Source organism: Nyctereutes procyonoides, unplaced genomic scaffold (genome assembly GCF_905146905.1).
Source record: "Nyctereutes procyonoides isolate TBG_1078 unplaced genomic scaffold, NYPRO_anot_genome, whole genome shotgun sequence".
NCBI classification, from domain to species: Eukaryota; Metazoa; Chordata; class Mammalia; order Carnivora; family Canidae; genus Nyctereutes; species Nyctereutes procyonoides.
This window is the reverse complement of record NW_026575160.1, coordinates 6,680,532-6,707,178: the sequence shown is the minus strand read 5'-3', so window position 1 is coordinate 6,707,178 and position 26,647 is coordinate 6,680,532. Positions and strand designations below refer to the sequence as shown.

Sequence of the window (26,647 nt, the reverse complement as noted above, 5' to 3'; positions counted from 1 at the left end):
GGTTTTTAAAAAAAAGTATTGGCTGACATCCAGTCATAGGAATGCATAAGATATTTATCACAAAGCGTATTACAAAGGGAGAAAGCAAGCAAGCAAGAAAGAGGGACAGAGAGGGGTGAAAAGGGAAGAAAGGAAGATACAGAAAGGACACGATAACCCAGAGAGGTAACTAACAAGTCTCAAGTCTTACTTCCTCAGAGAAAACAATTTTCTTCCTCATGTCCCCTGTCCTAGTACATCACACATTGTATTATTGTTTACTTAGGTATTTCACTTCTTGGCTCCCCACCCTGTAAGCTCCATGAGGACAATGAATATTATTTTCTTAGTGCCTAAAATAGTGTCTGAATTTTTGAAGCAAAAATTCAATATGAGTTGCTAAATGGATAAATGCATAATAACTTAGTATTTCATTCAAATAAGTGCTGAATGAAGAACTTTCTTGAAATTTCTGCTTATGTGGATTTGGAATTATGAATATGAAAAACATAGGTACTAGAAAAATTCTAGTTAAAATAGAAATTATTTAGCTTTTTTTGATGCTGGGATAAAGAAACTTTTTTTTGAAAAGGCTCACAAGTTATTATTGCAAGAATGTACCATCCATTAGCAACAAAAATTGCTTAATGCATTTCTAAATATTTTAAATGTCTCAAAAAAACAAAAGAACACATAGTGTAAGCTATGACTTTCTTATGCTAAACTTCTCAAAATACTTTCAGTGAAAATCGAATATTCAAACTGATGGAGCAGAGAGACAAATCACTCATGTTGAGATTTCCACTCACCTTTCTAGCTTGCCCCACTGTGTGGATATAATAATACACATACTATACAATACACATTTTAGGGATATTTCTGCTAAGCTATTAAGTGCATACACTAATTGTATGAGACAAATAACTCTTAGGACACATAAATTTCCCATGTAAATGTCATTAAAGTATCAAGCAATGGGTAGGTAAATTATTTAGCATGTTTAATAATATTTACATTGTAGACTTATAATAAGCAGGAATGCTGCTTTCATAAATGCCTTCAAGTAATAGGAAGACAGGAGAAAGTTTTACAAATTTAATAACTCAGTTATTGTATAAACACTGCTCTGAAAAGTACAGGTTTGCTTCTAAGGATTATTAACAATTCAACTATATCATTAAAAATTTATGGGGATCCCTGGGTGGCTCAGCGCCTGCCTTCGGCCCAGGGCGTGATCCTGGAGTCCCGGGATCAAGTCCCACATTAGGCTCCCTGCATGGAGCCTGCTTCTCCCTCTGCCTGTATCTCTACCTCTCTCTCTTTCTCTGTGTCTCTCATGAATAAATAAATAAAATATTAAAAAAAATTTCAGGGATCCCTGGGTGGCGCAGCGGTTTGGCGCCTGCCTTTGGCTCAGGGCGCGATCCTGGAGACCTGGGATCGAATCCCACGTCGGGCTCCCGGTGCATGGAGCCTGCTTCTCCCTCTGCCTATGTCTCTGCCTCTCTCTCTCTCTGTCTCTCTGTGTGTGTGACTATCATAAAATAAAAAAAATTTTAAAAAAAGTTAAAAAAAAAAAATTTCATACCAGGAAGGACAATCACATCTAATATGATGTATGCTTAGGGATAAATCTACTTCTCTTTTTCTTTGTTGCCACTATATTTTTTTCTTCTCTATATCTTAAAAAAAGAACCATAACAAAAGTTGAGGGAGCAAAAGGAAAGGACATTTTCAAACATGTTATCTGCAAACCTATGTCTTTATGTGAGCATATATTTTCTGCTGTAAGCTGCTCAAGAACAGGGACCATATTTTTATGATGCCAACTCTTTGGCTCCAGTGTGAAATGCTTCAATGCAGACTAATCCATTGTACCAGGAAAAAAATTACATAAAGTTTCTGTGGTTATTTCTCATTAATGGATATTCAAAATGGGTAGAGTGTACATAAATATATGATTATACAGAAACTCATTGGTTTTTGGCATCTAAGTTATGGCCCTCACATAATGTGAAATAAATGTTTTCATCACATTATGGGGAATGGTGAGCAGTTGTAATTCATTTCTTGATGGTTCTATTGTGAATGCTTCAAAATAGGAAAGAGATTCAATATTTTCTTTAATAAGATTCTCCTCTTTTCCCTTAGACAATTGAGGGCAGGTGAAATATTTTCAAAATCTGGAGAATACCCAATGTGCATATGTCATTTGATCAAACATATGGAATACATACTTGGAGAAAAGCCAACTAGAGACCTGCTTGAGTAATCTAAACACCCAAGCTGAGAGGGGTTAATATATAAAGATCAGCTTTGTACTTTGAAGTTTTCTGGACTTCATTTTGCCTAATTAAGACAAGATTTAATAATCAAACCACTGTACAAACATGTACCTGAAAGTATAGGTTTGTTTCTAATTTTGGGAAGAATTCTTAACAGATTCCAAGGAATCAGCAACACATGGGAGAAGGTCTCTGATAGGATTTGCTTTCCTCCTTGCTCAAATGCAAATGCCTGCTTTTCATCTTAGTTTCTTCCACGCGACTAAGGTTAGCATCCGCCTGTCAAAATCTCAAGTGGAATACTAAAATATAAAGATTCTGTTATTAGCATACCACTGAGTCTGAAACACTGGCATCTCTAGGTCATAAAAAAATATATTCTAAAATATTCTTAAAAGTATTCATAGGAATCTAATGAACCCAATCCCAGATAAAAATATTATGCGGCAACAGGGCGCCTAGGTGGCTCAATCGGTTGAGCAACAGACTCTTGATTTAGACTCAGGTCATGATTCTGGGGTCATGAGATCGAGCCCCTCATTGGGCTGCATGCTGGGCATGAAACCTGCTTAAGATTCTCCTTCTCCCTCTGCCCCTCTTCCACTCATGCTCTCTCTTAAACAAACAAACAAACAAAAACAAAAACAACCAGAAAAACTATTGTGAGGCAAAAGGTAGGATCTCCAATCTTTCCTTCTTCAAAAATTTTTCTCATTAATCACTGGACAATTTTTCAAGAATACCCAGTAGTTTGAAGTAGTGCTGAGAGACCACAAAACAAACAAATTGCACTCTACCATAATATAGCAAACATATGCAGAGCCACATTCAAGTCCATAAGTATCAAGCCACTCTACAGGAAGGAAGTTGGTCTTCTCCAGTGAGACTGCCTTGATATAAAAATAATTTGATAAATTTAGAGAAAACTGTAGCAATAAAATTGGCATCAATCTGGCGATGTATAAAGAGTATGCAGTAGAGTGGAATATAGAGTTAAGTATAATGAGAGATGGCAGGAAAGGCAGTGCCACTGCCATCCATCCCCAGCACCCACTTCCCCAATCCCACACACATACACATCATCTTTGAAGGCAGCGAAGGGCTGGGCTGGAAGGATTTCTATTCAGTAGTATGGTCTTCAGCCCCTGCTCCCTTAATGTCTCTGCCCTATAAGTGGAGGCCAAAGAGAAGAGAAAAACTCTTGCCCTACCTACAATAAAGTGAGCACAAGAAAAAGAACCCCCTTTCTCCTATAGCAATTAGAAAGACAATCAGACCTTTGCCCATGACGTTTTGCTTTGTTTATATCATGATACAATAAAGTTTTTAAATAGTAAGCCAATTTTTAGCTACCTATCAGTAAACAGAAAGTCATTTCTTAAAAATAATACCTCTATGAGATGCCTTGTAGGTGATACAGTAACAAAGGAGAGTGGATAGAATTATGATATTCAGGACCCTAACACTGTCCAGGAATGAGAAGACTCTGTTTTGTAAACCCTACCATAGCAGAGGGTAGTGTCAAAGCTTTGTAAACAGGTTTTGCTTATGAATGTGTTGAAAACATTTTACCGGCTGAGCCTGTCTGATATTGTTATATTGTAATCACTGTTTCTTTGTGGTTGCCTCAGCAGGAGAGCGCCTAAGGATGTGGTGTGATACAGACATCAGCTTTCCATTTTGGCCACAATAAGGCTGCCAGAGAATTACCACACATTTCTGAGAAATTGCTTCAGACACTGTTTGGAATAAAGTGGGGGCATGCTAAAAAATAAATATAACATGGATATGTACAAGTTGCTGAGAAATAGTTTGTTGGCTCACCTCATCATATCTGCTTGTACCTGTGCAAACTTTTTGAGCTGTCAACCCCACCACATTCAAATCTACCTTCAAGCCTTTTCTACCATACTGAAAAATGGGGCTCTGTATGTGCTGTATGTGCTCTCAATGTGCCCGTATGTACTTCTGTATTCAAATAGGCCCTCAATCATAAAACTTACCAATCTATAATCTCAATTTTTCTATAAACATCCTATGAATGTAAGTATAGTGAAAATACTGATATTGTGATGCTGTCCTCGAGGGCTAGGCTGGCAATCTCCTTTTGATACCACCATTCTCCTCTTGTGTGCCCAGATCAGGGAAGAGAACCCCAATTTCCCCACTGGTGGATATGACATCATGACTTTGGATTGGGGGCTTACTTTGTTCATGTGGATCTGCTGCTGGTATTGCTTCTGCTTCTCCAAGAATTGCTGGTGTTGCTGCTGAATGACCAGCTGAGCCAACGTGCTCTGAGGCAGAGGTGCAGACTGGGTTCGATTCAGGGGTCTGTGACGGGGTAGTTTGTGGGTACCTCTAATGCCAGGTGAGATTCTCTCCTTTGTTGCCAATGGAGACTGAGGATGTAAGGGAACTCCACCTGAAAAAAAAATACACATGTACACACATACACACAATTTTGCTTAAGATGAAAAGCCACAGAGAACAGATATATGAGATAAATTTGATGAAAACGAGCTTCTCTACTTGGCAAATATCAGAAGAAGGCCAGGATGTATGAGGTGCAGGCAGATGTGTCAGAACACTAGACAGGTCTGCATCTGACCAGTGACTCACCAGTAGTCCACCCTGGTATGCATGAAGGCTAAATAAGGTGAGATGTTTTTCCCACCATGTGTCTAAAGGAATAAAAAGGAATAGTAGCCTTTCCCACAATACCAAGTGTCAGGGAGACCTTTGTATGACAGTGTAAATCTTCACTAGGGTCTTAAACTAAAAAGACATTACACTGGATCACTGATAAATAAAGTCCTAAAATTATCTGCAAGTGATGCCATTATTAATTACCAGCCACAAGAAGCTTTTGCTGTCGCATTTGTTCTTTCAATAATAAATGCTGTAGGAGAGCTTGGTGGCTGCTGTTGGGCTTTCCCTCTAAAGCAACGTGGGGATGGCTTGAAGATGCTGGGATGCTGCCCCCATACTGCCCAGGAAGAGGAACGCCTTGTCTGAGCGTCTGGGTCTCACACTTCTGTTTCTCTTTAAGTGAATTTGAAGCCTGTGTCAAGAAATAATAAAGATGTTAATCCTCTTTTATTCATTAGGTCTGTACACTGTTAGGTGAGTTTTTTATTCCCTAATTCTCCCTTCCTCTATCCAAAAGAAAACCCCATCTTCTTGATGCCTGAGTAGGGAAAATATGTATAACAGCATATCTTTTTTTTTCTCTCCCAGTTCTCTTTTTAATTGAAGTATTGTTGACATACAATATTAAACTGGTTTCGAGTGTACAACATAGTGATTCAACATTCATATACATTAGAGGTGCTCACCATAAGTACAGCCACCATCTGTCATCATACAAACTTCGTACAATCTTATTGACTGTATTCCCTATGCTGTACTTTTCATCCCTATGACATACATTTTACAATGGGAAGTTTGTACCGCTAAATCGCCTTCACCTATTTTGCCCAACAGCATGTCTTTTTAAACTAACTGAATTAACAAAGGAGAAACAGAAACAGAGTAGAAGAACTGGAGACGATTTAGTATTGAGCATCATTGTACTGAACTTAAAGAGTTTTTAACATTGAAAATAATGCTAATTTCAGGCTTAATAACTGGAAAGTTTATTTTTAAAATATTTTAGTGTACTGTTTAGGTAAAAAGGTATAAGGAAATGTAAAATTGATTCAAATTGCTAAAGTAATGACTATATCATAGTAATGAAGAAGCTGGAGATAAAACTAACTTTGGAGTTTTAAGCAGGAGCGATTCCTCTAATGTCTTCTAGTAAGTTCACAGAGCTGTAGATTTTCAATATTTAGGGACACCTGGGTGGCTCAGCAGTTGAGCATCTACCTTTGCCTCAGGGCATGATCCCGGAGGTCCAGGATTGAGTCCTACATTGGGCTCCCTGCATGGAGCCTGCTTCTTCCTCTGCCTATGTCTCTTCCTCTCTCTGTGTGTCTCTCATGAATAAATAAATAAAATCTTAAAAAGAAAGATTTTCAATATTTAATTTTTAAAATAAAATTCTTCAGCCTACTCAATGAAAGGTTGTATAAAATATGCAGGACTTTGATTTAAACATGTATTTTGTATTAATTCATAACAGATCCCCCAAATCTCTAAATATTGAAAATGACACTCCAGATACTTTTGTTTAATAAAATAAACTACAAGTGAAATTAGATCAAATAAAAATGCTATTAAGAACTTGAAATGTATGATAACACAGTAATAAGGTAATAATAATTATATCATCAATAGTAATAATGAATTATCCTATTCAAAGAATTTAATGAATGGAGGTCATTTTGGTATTACAAAAGCAGAAGTCTAATACCTCAAAATTATGTGGCATGTTTCTTTTCAAAACTCATGTTTCATCTTTCAAAATTGCTGTGCACCAGGGAAGCAAAGCAATTTTCAATGATGGAGAAATTGAAGGACAAAGAGGTAAATGGTTTGTCTTAGTCACATGGCAAGTCAATGCAATGTTTAATCTAGAAGTGATTCCTTCTCCTGGCCTCTTTTCCTTAAAATTTCCCACTATTCAGTGGGGAAATGGAATATTAAAGATCCCTTTGCCAAAGCAATGCTAAGCTTGAAAAATTAATTGTGATGGCCTCATCCACACCAAAATGGAAGCAAAGAAAAATGAAACTGCAATCCAAACCACATTGGTTTATTCATCCAACGGTACCAAATTGTATTACCATTGAAACATTAAATGGTCTGGCTTTAGTACTTGGTCCTTTGGGAAAAAATTCTCTCTGACCACATTAAAAGTGGGGTATATTTGTGTTAGCTGGTAGGAATGACTTAGAACATGCAAAAAAGAGTGGAAATAAAATGCCTATTCATGTGTCATAAGAAGCTTTTGTGTCAGTATTTGCTTATCATCAGAAGAATAGAAAAAAGGAATAGATGAAAAAACAATTTTTAATAAGTGGAGATGTGAAAATATCATCCACGAATATTTAATGTTCAGATTCATCCCTAATTCTTTTTTTTCCTTTTCACTAGACTCAACTGTTTACAAATACTTCATGTGGAATTCTCAGGGGGTAGCTGAAATCAGTATTATTAAGCCTTTTTTCTTCAATTCCAAATATAAAACAACATCCAAATTAAGGCTTTCTCCTCTGGTGTAAGATTACTGTATCATGTGTGATAATACTCTACTCTCTTAAAAATACCAAATATAACCAGATATCTCTTAGATTGATTTTATAATATGTATTGAACCCAATTACAAAATTTATCATTTAAAAATGTCCATATAGGTGAGCTTGTGCCCACCATTTATATTCTAAAAATAAATGAGGCAAAAAATGGTCAACTCTTTAAAATTTCCTGGTGTGGGTATATTGTAAAAGATGTGAATTTGACAAGCTGAACTCCATGGAAGATGTGCTGCTAAAGTTTGACAAAATTGGTGCCAAGAGTTGAAATAAATTTCTCTTAAAACCTAATGCATAACATGACCTCTACATAAGTACAATTTAATTTACTAACATTTCACAGATGAATTTTTCTCGTAAAGCTTACAAATCTTTGACAATGACTAAAGTTTATATTATTTGGGGGAATATGTATAAAATAATTATTGCTATCTTCTGCTCATAGGACAAGTACCTCCCAGAGATCCTATTTCACATGTCAGGACTTTTAAAGTAATTGATTCACTCTGAATCTCCTGGGGAAAATTTAATATTGCTCTTAGAGAGGTTTTCCAGATATGTATTCCTTAGTACCACAGAGTTAGTAACTTAAATTCCGAAAATAAAGTCATTCACAAAATAAATTCTATAAACATATGCTGCTGTGCTTTAGAAGCTACACCTCTCAACACTGGCCTGGGTTGAGTCCTAGGACTGCTACTCAATGCCTCTGTGGTCTTGGGCTTTTAAATATTCCAAGTCTCAGCTGCTTCTTCTGTAAAATTGTGGTCTGTAATCTCTGTTTCATGGGAGAGCTGTGTGAAGCTACTAAAATAATATATCTGGAGAGTGCTTTCTTTTTTAAAAGCTATAAAACATTATATAAATGTTAGTTATTATTTTTATATATATTACATAATGTGAACCTATATAATACTCTAATTTGAAATTAAACTGAATGTCTCTGTACAACTCAGAGCGAAGTGAGTGAATTCTAGGAGAAGTGAACTCTACCACATTACCCTGAAGTCTAAAATATACAAGAAATGAAAGAGAAGTTCCCCTAAGAAAATATCACTGGGCTGATATTTTAATGGGCTGCTGTGTAATGACTTACATTGAGCTGGGCTGGCACTGCTGGAAGTCCCAAGGTAATGTTGGGCAAAGAGGGAGAGGTATAAAGACTTAGCAGGTTCATGGAATCTTCATGAATTAGAATGCGTTGCTGTGACACCATTTGCTGTTAAAAAAATAAAAAAGAAAGAAAAGGCAGTCTCAAAACATTATTATATCATAACATTTGCTGTAAAATGTTCACATTTCAGAAAATACATTTTACAGTATCATAATTGGTCAAAATAGCCAAGTATCTTAATTGCTTATGATTTCTGTATCCAAAAGTTGTATCTGAAAATTAAATTAAAATTTTGTTCATTAAACATAATCACAAAATCTGAAAAAAAGGGCTTCGTATGTTCATTCTGCAAAATTCTTTTTAATAATTCTACCTTTACCCACCATAATCAGTGTGTCTGTCATCAACTGGTAAAGCACAACTACATTGACTAATTCTTATGAGTATATTTTTGTATTACTGAACGATGAATATGCATATAATACTGCTAAAATAATTATCTCTATATAGATTAAACATCATTTTACTGATGGCAAAACTCAAAAGAAAATCTTAGATCAGATGTCACCATACAGGACTTCTATAATTGATAATATCTTTTTTAATATAAAATATATGAACTCTACGTGATGTATATTTAGATCATTCATATTCAGAAACTAAGGTAAATGTTAAAATGTTACAAGTTCTTTGTGCCACAATAGCCTTCATTTACACTGAAAATACCTCGAATGTTTTGGCATCACAGTCCTTTTTACAACAAATACCTTTTTTTAATCCAATACTAAGTCATGTTTTCCCACATGTGGCCTAATATGGTTGCTTGAATTACATTTTCTGTTTAACTCTTGCTTCCCTCCCAGAACTCTTCTACAATAAGAGTTACAAAGGTCTTATTAGACTAAGGAACTCTGGCCTGATATGGTCCCCAAGGGAACAACATCCCTGAAAAAGAATACTCCATGTAACAGTATGACACAGTGACTGCTTTCTTCCCAAACAAAAAGCATATGGGACTCCAATAAGAGACCACCTCCAAGAGGGATATTGCACACACGGGCTTTGAGTAAAGTAAATATAATAACTTGTCAAGCATGTTTGGGGGAGCCGTAGATTTTCCCCTGGACGAACCTGGGATATCAATTAACTGGGGAAAATATCATGTGCTAATACAATGCAACCTCAGAATGTCACTGAAGAGTGATGCGCCACCAGAACACAGGATGTTATTCCAAAACATCACCTCAATCATACGTTTGTTTGGAGATGAGTCGTAGCCTTCACATAATACCAGCAGAAGGTTAAATGGAAAATTTTTTTTTTTCACACTGCAACTTGGAATTCCAGGCTAACTCAGATTTTGTTTTTTCTCAAAAGAAGTCAGATATGTCTGTGTGAACACCAAGAGGCATACTGAAACTTTAACATTATGAGACTTTAGATGCAACCCTTTATAAGATCAAAGTTGTCTAAACTGCCATTGCACGAATATTGCTGGGAATGATTTTTCCTTCTGATGAGACTGCATTATTTTAGAAGCTCTGACTAGCAGCTGCCTATTTGCTCTAGTTAAAAAGGCAAGCTTTTATTTTGCTTACTCTAATAATTGCTTTTAACATTAATTTTTGGTTTGGAATACATGTTTGAATAAGAACAAAAAGAATGTATGAGGAAGTAAAAAATATTTTAACTAGATTATTAGCAGCAAGTTGTCATTTACAATAAAATGGTATTTCACTTATCTGTTTTCATAGAAGAGAAATACATGTGGGAAAATAAGCATTTTAAATCATGTATAATATTCATTCCGGGTTGTATTAGCTTACCACAGCACTGAGACTTGACATGCACTGTGGGAATGGCACCAAAGATATACCACAGGCCTCACTAAAGAGGTCATCTTTGTTTCCCAGGATGAACTACTGCAATACCTTCCCACCTCATCTCAGAAAGCAAATCTATACTAAAGGAAGAAAAATATTTCTTCTTGGATGTAATAATGGCAGCAGCAGACTATCTGTGCATGTGGGCTTTGACTAAAATGAAGACATTTGGGAATATTCTTATGATAGGATTAAACTCCTATGTCTAAGTTTCATGACAAAACTGAGTGGCTTCAAAACAAAACAAAACAAAACAAAACAAAACAAAACAAAACCATTTCCTATGACAGCATACTGATTTTCAGCACCTACTGTGTGCCAAGCCCTCTGCCAGGGACTTCTTCATAGACACACTCCAGCTTTCATTACTCTTCAGTTATGGATGAAGAAACTGAGTGATTTCCTCAATTCTGGTTCCCATTGGGATCAGCAATAGAACCTTTAAAATGACCCAAGGTATATGATTTGTTGTTAGGTACTGTTGTAGAAGCTACATGCCCCACTCTGCAATTACTGAAGGATATGGGAACCATAAAAAAAGTATGGACATGGGGGAAGCTTTAGAAAAGAAGAGGTAGCAAAATTAGGTCCTGAGGCTTATGGAAAGGAATAAATGTATACAACTGGGAACCAGCTGACCTGGGCATGAGAAGGAAGTGAAAGCTCTGATGACTTTATAGACATGAGGGTCTTCAAGTCACAGAGACAATTCCTGAGGAAACAAGCAAAGTCCTGAGTCCCCCAGGTTCACTGAGAGTACATAGCTGGTTCTGCCCACAGAGACTAAGTGGTATAGTATCATATCACAGGACTTCAGGGACTTGGACATTATTTAGTTCATTTCCTTCAATTACAGATAAAGTAGTAGGCACAGAATTTCTATAGGATGACTAGAACCACAAATGACTTCACGGACCTGAAAAAAAATGTTTTCCTCAAATTATCTTCTTTAAATATAACTTTCCTCAATATGGCTTTTTGATCAGCACAGTCTATCTGTTCCAGGTTAATGTTTTCTTAGCAAGAACCTGGATTTATATTCCATCTACACTGCTACAAAAGTGTGGACACACTTGAAAGCCAGCTGAACAGGTGGTGAGAGGTACCAATTCACTGAGATAATGAAGGATCCTGACCAGTATTCTTACAAGGCTGGAAGGTTACCCCACCTTAGCATCATGGTGAGATCACAAGCATTTTCAAGCAAAGCCAGGATTTTTTTTTTCAGGAAGCAATTTTGAAACTGATCCAGCCCTTAAATCAAAGCTGTGCTAAAATGCCAACGTTTTACATCTTAGAACATGGGGAGGATGGTTTTAATCTAAAAATTTTTCAGAACCAGAAACAATTGCTGTAGTCAAATAAAATGGAAATTAATATTAAAAGTACACATGACTATCTTTTAACATTCATGAAACAATTAAGAAACAGCAATTCAGTTAGAGTAACAGTGTGGGCATTGGAGAGTAGATACACAAAGACGTCCTCCACGACTCAAGTTCATATGCTAGTTTAAGTGCACAGAAAAGTAAAAAACAAACTATAACGATCTGTGATAATTCCTTTAATTAGAACAGGGTTAAATCACTTCAATGGCACAAAGCAGACTGTCAGTTTTGTACCAGGCTTTGGTAAGTAACTAGCATTTCACCAGAAGGAGCTAGGATGTGACTGAATCAGGTATTGGGTCAGTGGAGGTCTGCTCATATCTTAACAATGACCTTCAAAATGTTTTCTCACCATCATAGCAACTGGAAGACTATCTTATGGATAATATTTGCAATTCAGATGAATAAAATACACTGAAAAACTATGTCTCTAGGGCTATTAATTTTGCCATTGAAATCAGAAAGCTATTCATTTCAAAGACTCAAATCTCTTACAAAAAGAACACTGGCAAAAATTAGAAAAATACAAAATCTCAAATGTCATAGAAAGGTAAAAACCATCACATATTGCTGGTGGGACTGTAGACTGGTATAGCAGTTCTGGTGAATAATTCAGAATGATAAAACATTACACTATATACCGTGATCCCCAAATTCTTCTGCTGGGAATTATATCTTCAAGAAATTCTCTCCTAAGCTCTTATCCATCATCATTTAGGGTGATGTCCATGAGTGCATATTCAAGCAGTTTTTGGTGGTGAGTGAGAACTGGCAGCCACCAGGGCATCCAACTGGAGAATGGGAGGGAGAATTAAGCACTGCCCACCATAGACTGCCATGGTGATTAAAAGCAAACTATCAGGTATCTACATCCATAGTGACATGACTATATCTAGAAACACATGCTTAATGATAAAAATAAGAAGTGGAATGAGACTGACAATACCGTGCCATTTTTACCCACTAAAATTTGAGGACATAAAGCAGAAAATGCATTTGATGCACAAGCCGATGCAAACAAAAATAGAGAATGACTGCCTGTGGGTGAAAGGGAAATGGGAGTAGGGGTAGGAGATACAGAAGAAGGAAGGGAAGAAGAGAGGAAGGGAAGGGAAGACTCTTCTCACTTTTTTTAAAAGATTTTATTTATTTATTCACGAGAGACACAGAGAGAGAGGCAGAATCATCAGGGAGCCTGATGCGGGACTCATTCCCAGGACCCCCAGATGACTGCCTGAGCCAAAGGCAGATGCTCAACCACTGAGCCACCCAGGCCTCCTGACCCTTCTCACTCTTAAGACAAAGAAGTCAAGAGATGACCTTCAATAGAACACTAGTTATGTAAATAACCACCTACATTTTAAAAAGCTCATAGAAAAAAAAATAAAAAATAAAAAGCTCATAGAAAAAGTGGACGTAGAATTTTAAATTTACTACGTGTTCAAAATTACTGACAATATGCATGAGAATCCAAAAAGAATGTAAGTATATACAGAGTTTTGGTGAGGAGCAGTCTGGACTGGTGAAAAGAAGTGTGGTCTCAGTGTCCTAACACTTGAGCTCTACCAATCACTGGCATATGACTGGGCAGCTGCCCACCTTCCCTGGACACCAGCTCCTTCCATCTGGGACAGAAGCACCTCTGACTAGCCTGATCTGGAAGCGTCCGTCTGTGTGTACTAGAATGGTGTTCAGGAAGACATGCTTGTAAACTTAATCTGCTGTAGTTTTAAAAGGTCCCAGATCCCCAAATTAGGCTATCTACAAAAAAAAAAAAAAAAAAAAAAAAAGAGCCACATTAAAAATAAAAAAAACAACAAAGAACCCCAAACCAAAAAAAAAAAAAAAAAATTTCCTAGTCATTTAATACTTTTTTATGGTTTTCACAATAATTTTAAATAGTATTCATTTTCTCTTGTCCTTTCACATAGCCAACAGAAAATGAAAATCTCCACGTGGTGAAGACATTTTTTAGAAACTTAAATCCCTAAGTTTTTATTTTTGCTGGACATCCAAGAATATATATCACTATAAAATGATTTGGAGATAAGAAATTATCATTTGACAGGGCTTCCCTTGCATCTAAAAGGCACCGCTGAAGGTCTCATTAAAGGCCTTGCTTTACAATATTGACTCATGTTATTCCTACTAAATAATTCTTTTGTCATAGCAACCTCTTTTCCCCAAAGATGGGGGGAAAGCATTTTATTTTCTGCCATCTAAAACCATAGCTCTACACCCACTCAGAAGGGAGCATAACATTTACCCAAATGTCACAACAACCATTATGAAACAATAGGCAGATGAGTCATGTGAGATTGGGGCAACACGAGTGACATTTCAGATGGTTTTAGAGTGCTTAACCTTATTATTAGAACTCTTTAAAAAATCGTTTGTATCTGCTGGAAGAAAAATTATTTAAAAAACAGCATAGCAGAGCCAGCCACTAATGTTCAGATAGAAATAAACCAGCTGCTTGGCTACTGTTAGCATAGCTATCAAAGAAATCTACGGCATCTAAAATAATGGTGTTGATATTCATGGAAACATTTGAACCCACAGGCCCACAGTATTAACAATAAAGTAACTAGATAGGTAAAGACATTTCTGACTGGAGCTGGAAATAGAAACTCCTGAGGTTTCAGCTCCCCAACCAAGTTTACAAATGAGTAAAACAAGTAGCTCCAACAATCCGAGTTCAGGACTGAGCATATGTAAGAAATAGAAGAAATGGAACAGAAGTGGTCAGAGCAGATGGAGACTCACTCTCACATGTGATTTGCTGGCTTGAAGACAAACATGCTAATGAGTTTTCCCTACTAGGAGTCAGTATTGATAACAACAACAAAAAATGAACTCGTTTCACACGTCGCAATTCACCACCCGCCTTCCCAACACTGATTCCTCAGGGCAAAGCTGTTGGGAGTAGTAGGTATTACTACCTTTCACTAGATAAGGAATCCGAGGTCAGGGACAAGTTTAGCAACTTAACCAATGATGAGAAAGGAGCTGGTTTTGGAACCAGGTTTCTGTGGAGCCTTCTGAATAGAAGACCCATACGTTTGAATTCGCTTGTGCCATTTCCTAAAACTTAGGAGTAAATTCTCCTCCTACATCCATCTTCACCCCCATCTAAATCATACAGGACATGTGAATTACAAGATAAAAATTTTCTTTTTGCCTAAGCCTCGAATCAGCCTGAGATACAGCCTTACTTTCCTATTTCCTAAGCAGTAAAAGGGAGTGGAATCCTATTCATTTACAAGGGCTCTGAAAGAATTAGGTGAAATGTTTTTCTACTGACAGGTCACAGAATAAAGCATTCGTACAAATGTACACTGTTGAACTATTTTAAAGTGAAAACTCACCTGTGCTGCTTAACCAAATATTTTGTAAATGGTGAAGTATACAACTAGCTTGGCTTTTGAAAGTATAGTAGGTGATGTATATTTTTCATGCCTCAAACTATTTCTGTTGATAGGAAATTACACACTATTGTTAATCTTGGAAGATATCTGTAAAAATCAAACTAAATCCAAAATGATTGTAAATCAAGAATTGGCTGAAAATCTCTGTTTTCCTCTCTTTCTAGTTTAGGTGGAAGCATTTTGTGTTACAGAGCTAGGATGTTAATTTGTTGAGAGTTTCTGTCTGAATTCCGCTGTCTCTTTAGCTCCAGCATGAATTACATTACAGACCTCTGTAAATGCAGTGCAGCAGAAAACCACATGTTAGCCATCAGGGCTGAATTTTTTGTTTTGGGCCATGGAGAGGCTACCCATCAGTGCATAAAGGTCTGTCTACCTGGCCTTTTGGATCATAGTTCAGGCACACAATTAATTCATTATGGAGTAAGTCACTGCTCGCTTTTGAACTAGTCTTTCCAGCTTTGGAGGTGAATGTCCTGTCACTGACCTGAAGAAATACCTCTACTCTTTCAAACTCCATTAAATCACATTTCCTTCTGTTTTTTTTTTTTTTTTTTTTTTTTTTTTAGCTGGTGGGGGTGGAAGGCAAAGTTTGTAGTAACAGAATGTTCAGTAAGTAGATGAAAAGGTAGAGCAACCTAAGCATATTCGTGATAGCGAAGGTTTAAGGAATAACAAATAGATTAAAGCAACATAAGCAAAATCCTTTTAATCTTCATTCTCTAATGTATTTTGAAATTTAAAGATAGGGTCACATCATCTGGGATACTCAATTTAACAGGTCATTAAAAGTTTGAAGTAAAGAAGTTTCCATTTATTTCCAATCTCACAAATATATATTTCTTGGTGTTCTTCTATGTTGTACTAAGTACTGTATCCGTATACATGTATTCATAATGAAAGAGTATATGCATCTTCCTCTTTAGTAACAAACCATGTCTCCCCCAACCCTTTGCACCTTGCTCGCTCCAGAGAGATAACCATCATGCTGAATTTTGTGTACCCCCCTTTGTAAAATATACTGTTACTACATATGCTTTCCCAATCAAGATATTACACTGCCATTTCTGAACCTACTAAAATATTATCACAGACTGTAAGTGGGCATCTGTACCTTTTAGCCCTAATAATGCATTTCTAAGAATCGTCATTGCTGTCTAACATAGTTTACTGTGTCATTGCTTTTTTCCAAGGGCACAGAATTCATCTCAAGCTGATTTAGAATCCAGACCCAAGAATCACATTCTTCAAACTGAGATGCAATGGAAATCTAAAGTTTTTAGAAACGTCTATATGACCAAGTTGTTGTTTTCCTGGAAACGGATTAAAGGGTCACAGAAAATGGACCAATGCTGAGATAGAACTGAACTAACAGAAATACAATACCTATAACCAACAGTCCAAGAATACCACTTATATCACAACTATATGTGATGTACTCATCCTATCTGGTACCATGTTTTAGAAGGGACAATGAAGAAAGAAAAAGAGGGACAGCAGGACCATGAATAACAAGAAATAGATGAAGGACCTGGAGATATTGTTGAGGCCTGAATTGTTAGTCTTCAACTATCTGAAAGCTGATCATAAGCAAGAGAGTGTCTATCTCTTCTGGCTATTTTCCTTGGAAAATTGAAGAAAAGTTTTGAAATTTAGAATGCCAGTGTATTCATCTAGAGAGGATTTATATTTGCTTTTCTTTTTTTTTTTTTTAAGATTTTATTTATTCATGAGAGAGAAAGGCAGAGATACAGGGGGAAGGAGAAGCAGGCTCCATGCCGGGAGCCTGATGTGGGACTTGATCCCGAGACTCCAGGATCACACCCTGGGCCAAAGGCAGGTGCTAAACTACTGAGCTACCCAGGGATCCCTATATTTGCTTCTCTAGACACTTAGGGGCCCTAACAAATCTGGGGCACTTTAAACCAAATTAACAGTTTGAAGGTATGTAAATTTGGGCTACAACTCCATGCAAGGACTAACTTCTGGTTAAAATTTCGGAGAAAAAAAAAAAAAAAAGAAAAAGAAAAAGAAACTTCAGAAACTTCGGAGAAATCCTGTCCCTGCTCTGGTCTATATCCAGACACTTCTGGGGGCTGCGGTGAGGGACTCACCAACATAGTATAGACATGAGCTTTTGAAATTTTAGTTTAATGTTTCATATTAGATTATCCTGCTTGGTCAATAGGGAGCTTTAACCTTCTATTTTGAGTTTTGTGAGGCCCTGAAAACCAAGTACACAAATGTCCTTAGAAAAAAAGTAATTTCACTGGTGTCAGTCCTTTACTTATCAGGAATAACCTCTGGCTCTCTGCCTTCAATGGTGTCAGTCCTTTACTTACTAGGAATAACCTCTGGTTTTCTGCCTTCAATTATAGTTTGGCCTGGTAATTTTACGATTTATAAATAATTTATTTTAAGGGTGTGTATGAAATTATAGAGACGCAGATATCGACATAATGTACAGAAGACATTTCTGTCGAACTAATTCTCCAAAATCAACTGAGCTGTCTCAGGAAACAGCAAAGGGAGATCCCTAGTAGAAGTGCTCTAGAGAAAGTCTGATAATTACACATCAGGAAAGCTATATAGATGATCCAAGAATCAGAGATTTGATCAGTCTTCTTCAACTCTAAGTTACCATGACTATATCCAATACAAGAGAAGAAGCACGTTACAGTTACATAGGAGAAGTTATTGTACCAGCTTTCCCTGCATAGAGCAATTCATGGTAAGGAGGATTTATAATGACAGAAAATCAAGAGCAAGAGTTTCAGTCAGCTGACGGTGTCTTCAAAACATCTGATTTCATAAGAATGGCTGTTTACAGACTGTTTCCTTTGCTTGGCCTATTACCAAAACTACATAGAAAAATTCCTGTTGACTCACAAATGTATTTTGTATCTTGAGTGTCAAATAAATTATGTGTTGAAAACAAGTGTTTTGGGGTTGACTGTACACACTCATATTGATTTCCTTTAATATTTCATTCTTCAAAAATAGAGTTCATATGTTATTCACCTTCATATTCCCATTACCAGGCAAAACAATTGGCACTTAGTAGGTCCTCAGCAAATGTTCGCTCAGGAGAACCCTAGGTTCCCCAGCTATAATACTCCAATTACATCTTCATTACTCTCTAGGGAAAGTGGATAAAACCTACTTTGTGAGGCTGTTCTTCTGAAAGGTTTGCACAAAGTTGTTTTTACTTATTTATGCGCCCACCCTCATCAGAAAAGAACACAAGAACCAAACACAACACTACTGAGTTGTGCATCTGTAGGGCAGTGTATACTCTGCATCCCTAAGAGTGGTTTCTTCGAGGATTACATTTTATTATTTTCAAACTGTAATTGTCATCCAAACTTGGTAAATAAGATCAAATTTAATTCAATTCTATACATGATAAGATTCTATGAAAAATAACTAAGAGCAGGTGGCTTTACACTTCAATTCAGAAATATCACTTTGTCTTACAGGGCTAATCAAGGATCTAATATTTAAAAGAGCCAAAATAATAAAAGTCTTACCTCCGCATGAGGAGTAGGTGGCAAAACTGAAGTCTCATTTTCAGTAACATTTCCAGTTGGCCCATTGTTTGGTGAGCTGGGGCCAGACCCTGGAGAACTGCTACTGACTGAGGATTCTGGAAAACATTGTGAAGCACAGATTCATGAAAACCATACAAGGATGAGCTTTACTTACATTCTAATATATTGCCACAAACATTGCTTTCCTCACCTATGGGAAAACAAGCATCATTTCAGTCCACAGTAAGGACTGTGCAAAATTATGAAACATTTCTGAATTTTCCTACCACTTTTCCCCTTTGTTTTCACCATTAAAAATACAACACATTACTCCATAGTTTATAGATAAGTAAGAACAGTTGGAGAACATTATAGGAGCTTTTGATGAGGCAAAATAAATAAATAAATAAATAAAGGTCATAGGCATAAAATTCTTAACGCATCTTTCTCACTGCCTATTTGTCTTACATTTTGATGAATCTGCTTTTTTGCTTTGATTCTTTCTTATTTGCTTTTAACCAGAAAAATGCACCTTAAAAATACTTCAAGGAGCTTCTTTTCCCCCAGACTGCTAACTCCTGTCTTTCCTGGGTGACTAAATACTGATTTCTCATTAATGTCTCATTTTCATAGCCTGTCTTCAAAAAACAAAAATGAAAAAGTTATTTTTTTTGCATCTGCCTTGTCAGTTTAAAATCATATTATTTATATCTTAGCAATATGCAGACAGAAGTATTTCCTTATGGAGAAATCGCTGCCGTGAGCCTGAGAATTCAAGGCAACAAATAAATACTGCAAAAGGGTTCTACAGCATGTCACTGGACAAGTTCTGGAGGGGGGCGTAGCAGCGGATTTTCTGGGAAAACTGAGGAAATCTCAGAAAAGAAATGAGATGGCAACTGGCTTGAAGAGAAGTAGAAGTAGTTCTCGAAATGGAGACAGTGGAGAAGAAGGGAGTGCACGAGAAAGCACTGTAGGCACAGGGAGATGCCGAGCCTTAGGATTTTTAAATAATGCGGCTTTGGTGGGAAAAGGGAGCAGAAAATTGAGGAACTTATAAAAGAGGGAAATGGCGAATGGTTCCCAGGTCAATTCTTGGGAGGAGAGGGGGCATAGGGTTTGGAAAAAGCATGTACTTGAACCTAGGAAACAGACAAGGGAGATGGAGAGGTGTAAGAAGAACAGCAATACCAATTTAACTGCTACATGATACCATGATTGGTCTCTGACTAGATAGTAAAAATAATTAGTATGAAGATCCAAACAGAGCTCATCCAAATTACATGAAAGCTGGCAGAGAAAGGAGGAGGAGCACAGGTAATAAAGCTGTCTTTCTGGTACTTTGGATCCTCAACATACTAGTTTAAAAAAACCTACAAAAGTGTCCAAAAGTCCCAGCTCACTGACCAAAGATGTGCATCTAATAAACACACAAGTCTCTCTTTGAATATACATTATTTCCTCAGATTAAAGGGGGAGTCATTATCTCTCAACATCGGGGAAAGAACAATATGGTGTTTCAAAACTCAAGAAACTTGAGTAAAATTCCAGTAAATCATAACTCTTTTCAGTTAGAAATCATCATTACCCAGGTAGGTATTAACCCAAATCCCCGTGCAAGTTAGCAAGTGACTGTGGGGAAAAAGTTATGATCAAGAAGAGATTAATAGGAAAATAGAAAAGAACATTGGGATAAATAAATAAGACCTTAATCAGATTCTAACAAAGAAACAAAAACAAACAACAAAAGCAAAGCAATGTATATGGCTTTCTATTTTCTTCAGGCTTTCCTGTTATGAGGGAGTGTATTCTCTCCGATTAGAAAAATCACATATCTATTTACATTAGACAGTTGATATGTTCATCTTCTTTACATTCTTTAAAATGGATTCAATCCCCAAATCTCCAATCCCACCAAGTACCTCTATCATGAAAACCTGAGTAAGATTTTTATTTACTTAAGTACAAATCTGTGTTTTGAAAAACAAGTCTTCAGCTCTGAATTTAGAAATGATCCAAACTAGTGATTATATTTGATATTGAAAAATAAATATAAACTTCAGTAAAGCAATACTTATTTATCTATTTAGTGTTCCTCATCTGTTAAGGAAAAATGCTCCAACCATTACTTTTCTTCAGATAAACACTTCAATTTGTCAGGAATGAATAGGAGACTACCTACTTATTTTTTTCCTAAATAACCTGTAAAACTACCAAGTTGCATTAGTATTCTGTACTTTCCCACTTCCACCCCCACAATTTTTTTCCCTTTTGTCTCCTCAAAGTAGGCACTAGCATGGCCACAGGAGATAGAGAAAACAAATAATTTTGAAAAACTATTATCCTTACCTGCTAATAATAAGACCTGATCTTGGAGAAATAAAAATAATTGACTACATTGGTACAAGCACAATCTTCCTTGAGAATGGAAGGAAATGGTTGCAGATTTCCACTTCTTTATGGATGCAACCAGAAGAAACGACCAACTATAATGCATATAGTTCCAAGTAGGTACTCAATAAACAGTAGTCAGTATTATTACTTTGGCTAGTCTTTTTGGTTCTTATATCCCTCGGTCTTCTCTAATTTCAGACCAGGTACAACTGAGACTAGAAAGCTTTGTAAGACATCAGGTTGAATTTCCTAACCTGTTCACCCCACCACTAACCAGGCAGCTAAAAAAATAAGAACTCTTCCATTTGAGACTAGTGAAAATGACAGTTTCTTTCCCTTCCTAAAAGGCAATATATCCCCCTCCTGCCATAAGTCCCAGTTCACTAGTAAACACATAAAGTCATTTATGAGTTCTGTAAATTTGTTGAAAAGTCAAGGTTTTGCTGTTCCACATAGTTTAATTTTCCCAGATGTATTTTGTACATTCATGTCTGAATATGGGGGAAGTGTTCTTCTTGGACCTCCCTCTGCTCATTGCTGATCAAATTTCATTAAAAGTTATACTCTTCTGGTTGGCATTCCTAAAACGGACTGCCTGTTTCTGAAAAGATTAAGGTGAGCTTTGGCGTTCCCTAGTTATGCCTAGATTGACACACAGTTCTGTTTTTCATTCATTTCCTGTTTGACACAGTTGGTGAATGCATGGCAAGGTTTACTGAGCTACTTGTGAATTTTCAATATAATTTCCTTTCAAGACATGTTTCTCCTCAAAATAACTTTTAATATGCAACAGCCATATTTACTCTACGCTATTTATTTTCATTCCTCCTACCGGCATTTTTTAGTGTATGTCTGCACAGTCCTCAATTACCTGTCACCTCAAACATTCGCTTCTTGAATGAAGTGACAACATTTCCATCCTTCCGCCTGAGTAAGGGGCTGCTTCTCCTCTCTGCCACTTTCTGTTTTAACCTGGACCGCACCTTCAAGTTGGGCTCAGAGGCTGGGGATTGAGACAAAGAAAATAGATAAAAATTAAAAAATAGAGAGCCAGTTGCTCCTGTGTATAAAAAAACGGCTCACTCTCTTCTTGGTTCCTTCTCAGCTCAAATTAAAATTCCAAGCATGTCAATAAGGCATTAGCTCTAAATGAATTAAACAGACAAATATAGTAATTATTTTTTATGAAATGTGCAAAATGCTTTTCTATTTCTTTAAAGGTAAAGCAAAAAAAGTAAAAATAGAAGTTTTCTACTTATTTTATCTGACAGAACTGGGATTGCTGGGAAGTTTTAATCACTAAATACGTTTGGGTCAGAGTAAGATTTATTATGCGTCATTGTCAGCTCTCTTAATTCTCTCCAGGGTGAAACTCAATACCCACAAAAACAGTACCCTAATGTGATTTTAGAGACTCTGGCCTGACTTCTGGTAATAAGAGGACACCTCTGTAGCATATAATTTACGTCTAATTCTGACTCCTGGAGTATTTGTCGGTAGTCTCTAACCTGAAATCCTGAGAAAATATACTCAGTATCATAACACCAAACCAAGTAGAGTCACTATGAATAAGAAAGGGTGGTCAGATCTTAGAATTGGAAGTTCAGAGTAGGGTTCTATGTTCCAAGGTACAAATGCACATTATTCATACATATGTTACTATTTCTTTGCTTAAATGATTCTCTCTAAATAGTGATGCTCTATAATTTAGATGTTATGGATTAGGTTTCTACATAATTATACTCTAAAAGAATGGGAACATTAGACTGAGTCCCTATGTAATTCAAACCAGAGATGATGATGATGATGATGATGATGATGATGATGATGGGGGTGGGTGGGATGAGGGAAAGGGGGTTTCCAATGACAACTAGCATTCACAGAGTAGTTTCTATGTCCACTACTATTCTAAATGCTTTTTTCAAGATTAACTCATTTAACCATAAAAAAAATCCATCTGGGTCAGATTCTATTTTTACCTTGATTATAATGAGGAAACCAACACACAGCCAGTGTAAGTAACTTGCCCAAGGTCTCAAAGGTCAAAAGGGAGGACACCATGATCTATACCTAGATAATCTAGCTCAAATCCAATCTTCTAAATACTGAAAATATTGCCCTCCATCTCTCCTCATGTATGAACACCATAACAATTATAAACCATTTCCCAAAGTTCTACTAATCATCCATATCAGACACAATGTTATGATGCAGTTAGAATTTCTGATCAGTGAAAATGTTTCCTTTGAAGGCATTTTCTGTTTCTGCCTGACTGCAAAGGGTCTCAAAGTAGAACTTACAATGTTTTCTTCCTTTCTTTCTCCTTCTTGCTTGCTTGTTTTTATGTTTAAATTTCAACTATCCATACCTTAGTGTTGCCTTTGTTCTTTTCTGTTTCCCTTCTCTTACCTGAGACTGAGAATCCCTGCATGCTAGGCTTGAAATAGGAACTTGAAAGAAATAGGTCATTACAAAAGATAAAACAAGTTAATTTTTTGGTGTTTTATGGCTGAAAATATTGAGAACATGAAAAGGGGCAGCTGGAAAACATTGTACGGTGAAAGAGGGAGTGGGCAGAGACCAAGTCTTAAGAACAAGCAGCTCAGTGTGTGGAGCCCTGCACTTCCGCCCCCCACCCCCTAACTTTGAGGCAAAGACCAGAAGCAGTTTGGGCAAAGCACTGAAGATCTTCCAGATCTTCCAGGAGTGTCAACCCACTTGAACTTAGTGGGGAAGTCTGAATCTGAATCACTAGCATCCGATTTGCCTGGGATTAAAGGGAGAAATGGAACTGTATTAATTCACTTAGATTTGATTCTCCATACATATTTATTTTAAAATTCCTTTAGAAGTACCAGTTTTCATCTCTACAAAAAGCTGTCAGTAAATATAATCATCTGAAACCTAGCATGAAAGAAACGAGGAATCCCTATGCGCTAACTATATTTGTTTCCACTGTAGCCTCGCTTATGACCAGAAGATAAAAATCACAAATTCGTAGAGTTTGTTCTAGATGGGCCTTTGTGATGAATTTAAAGTAATAAATGGTACTGACTGGCTGTCCAGAGGAAGTAGATCAATTGGTTAGTCACTAAAAGATGGAGTAGAAGGTGCACTCTGTTTTCTGTGGGAAGAGGTGAAGTGGAGTCCACTTCCCAGCTATGAGATAGTCAGTGAAATTCCAGTGTTTTCTGAGCCTGATTCTTCACTTGTAAAACATGAAAATCTAACACCTTCCTTATTTTTAAAAATATTTTATTTATTTATTCATGAGAGACACAGAGGGAGAGAAAGAGAGGCAGATACATAGGCAGAGAGAGAAGCAGGCTCCCTGTAGGGAGCTTGAGGTGGGACTTGATGCCCAGACTCTGGAATCATGCCCCGAGCCAAAGGTAGACTCTCAACCACTGAGCCACCCAGGCATCCCTAACACCTTCTTTATTTTAGAGTTATGGCCACCTGATTACATACCTGAAAATAACTGTGAAGACCTGGGTGAATGCAAAAGGGAAGAAAAGGTTTATGGAATTTTAATTATTGCTATTCCCACTAAGGGTTGTACAGCTAGGAGGGACAGAGCCAGGACTAGGCCCCACATCCCCTGATTCTCAGTCCAGTCCTCCTCTCTTTTCTCACACATTGCACCAGCTGGGGCCAAGTTTCTGCAATCAAGACAAAAATGTGCCAAAAGCTTGGAAAAACAGCATATGCCATTTAAACATTCTACATGAAACCTAGAATTCCATAAGCTTTTTAGGAAAAAATGACTTTTCAGGTCAGTATATTGCTTTCATTCCTACATTTGTCTGTATGAGAATGGGCTGGATATACAGTTCTTAAATTTTTTTCAAAGGTCAACACAAAATAAGTGAACACCAGACTAGGAATGAGAACTGAGTTCTGGCCTTGTATCTATCAGCTACTAAAATCAATAACCTTGAATAATTCATTGTCTCACTGAATGTCAGTTCACTTATGCAAATTAGCTACAGATTACTAGTAGTTCCTGGAGTATATCGGCTTTGGTTGAATTAGTTTGTATCTTTAAACCTCAGTTTTTCATGTAAAAAAATGGGGACTTTTTTTTTCTGTTTTGTCCCCCCGCCCCGCCCCCATTTACTCCAATGGATTCCGTTTTCCTTCTGTGTCTGAGCAGATAGGGCTAAATCCTGAGGTTGCAACACTCCTGTCCTTTGCTGGTTGGATTTCATATGAGCTCACCTACTGGTAGAACTGATTACTGACAGAAGATTAAGGAGGAAGGAGGAGCCAGCGTGTCCTTTGCTGTCTCTGCTGCAGTGTTGCTTTGTCTCTTCCTGATTTCATCTCTCTCTAGAGGCTTCTCCATGGTTCCAGCTTTCCTAGCACTCCAGGAATATTATTTCCTCCACTAGGGATAGGAATGGCTTCTCACTATTGCTATTTTCTGGGTGCCTCAACATCCCTAAGCAGTTGCAAGTTTTCTTTCTAAAAAGCCTATGGACGATATTGTGTAGGTTCTATTTCCTAGCAAGACTCTGACTCACAAAGTCCCACATTTTGCAAAATTATTGTAGAATCAAGTAAAATAATGGGCTAAACCAGTGGTTCTCAGGGAAGATTTTGACACCAGAGGACAACTGGCAGTGTCTGGAGACATTTTTGATGGTCAGTTATAGTGTAAAGCTATTGGAATCTAGTGGGTAGAAGCCCAGAGATGCTGCTAAACATCTTATAATGCACAGGGCAATCCCCACAACCAAGAATTATCTGAACTCAAATGTCAGTATTGTTAAGTGAGAGAAACCCTGGGGTTACTAATTAGTAAATGGCAGTTTCTAATGACTGTGCTAAACGGAGATGAGCAAAGGAGGCAATACTATCTGATAGCAATTCTCAGTGAGGATGTAGAAGAAGAAAATAAAGAAAAGATTATCAGAAATTAGGGAGAACTATAGGTTGCTTGAAAATATTCAATATTTTGATACATTGTATACTTAGCAATTTATTTGAAAACCTTTTTAAAAGATTTATTTGATAGAGAGAGCACAAGCAGGGGGAGAGATAGAAGGAGAGGGAGACAAAATCTTCAGGTAGACTCTCAACTGAGTGTGAAGCCCAATGCAGGGCTCAATCCCGAGACCCTGAGACCATGACCTGAGCCAAAATCTAGAGTCAGATGCTCAATCAACTGAGTCAGCCAGGTGCCCCCATTTGAAATATTTTTTAATACCACTGACATTTCTAAAGAAAGCAAAATAAATCAACTTTATGCAGAAAGATGTAATTCTTAGTTTTCGGAAGGATTTGAGGCATTGTGGTACTTTTTAAAATCTTTTTTCAGTTGAGGACATAGCTTTTTAAAAACTAGGAATCATTAATATTTTATAAGTGCAACAGAAGTTTATTTTTTTTTCCAAAATATACAATACACGACTTTTCTCAGTAAAGAACTATATCTACAAGTTC

At 36.9% G+C, this 26,647-nt stretch overlaps 1 protein-coding gene across 1 annotated transcript in view; it reads right to left on the bottom strand.

Moving 5' to 3' along the window:
* HDAC9 (histone deacetylase 9) overlaps positions 1-26,647 on the bottom strand; it is a 910,451-nt gene that overhangs the window by 368,446 nt on the left and 515,358 nt on the right. Inside the window, 5 exon segments of the mRNA XM_055314616.1 lie at positions 4,472-4,689; positions 5,118-5,328; positions 8,559-8,681; positions 18,806-18,921; positions 22,071-22,202. Coding sequence (XP_055170591.1) covers positions 4,472-4,689; positions 5,118-5,328; positions 8,559-8,681; positions 18,806-18,921; positions 22,071-22,202 — 800 coding nt within the window.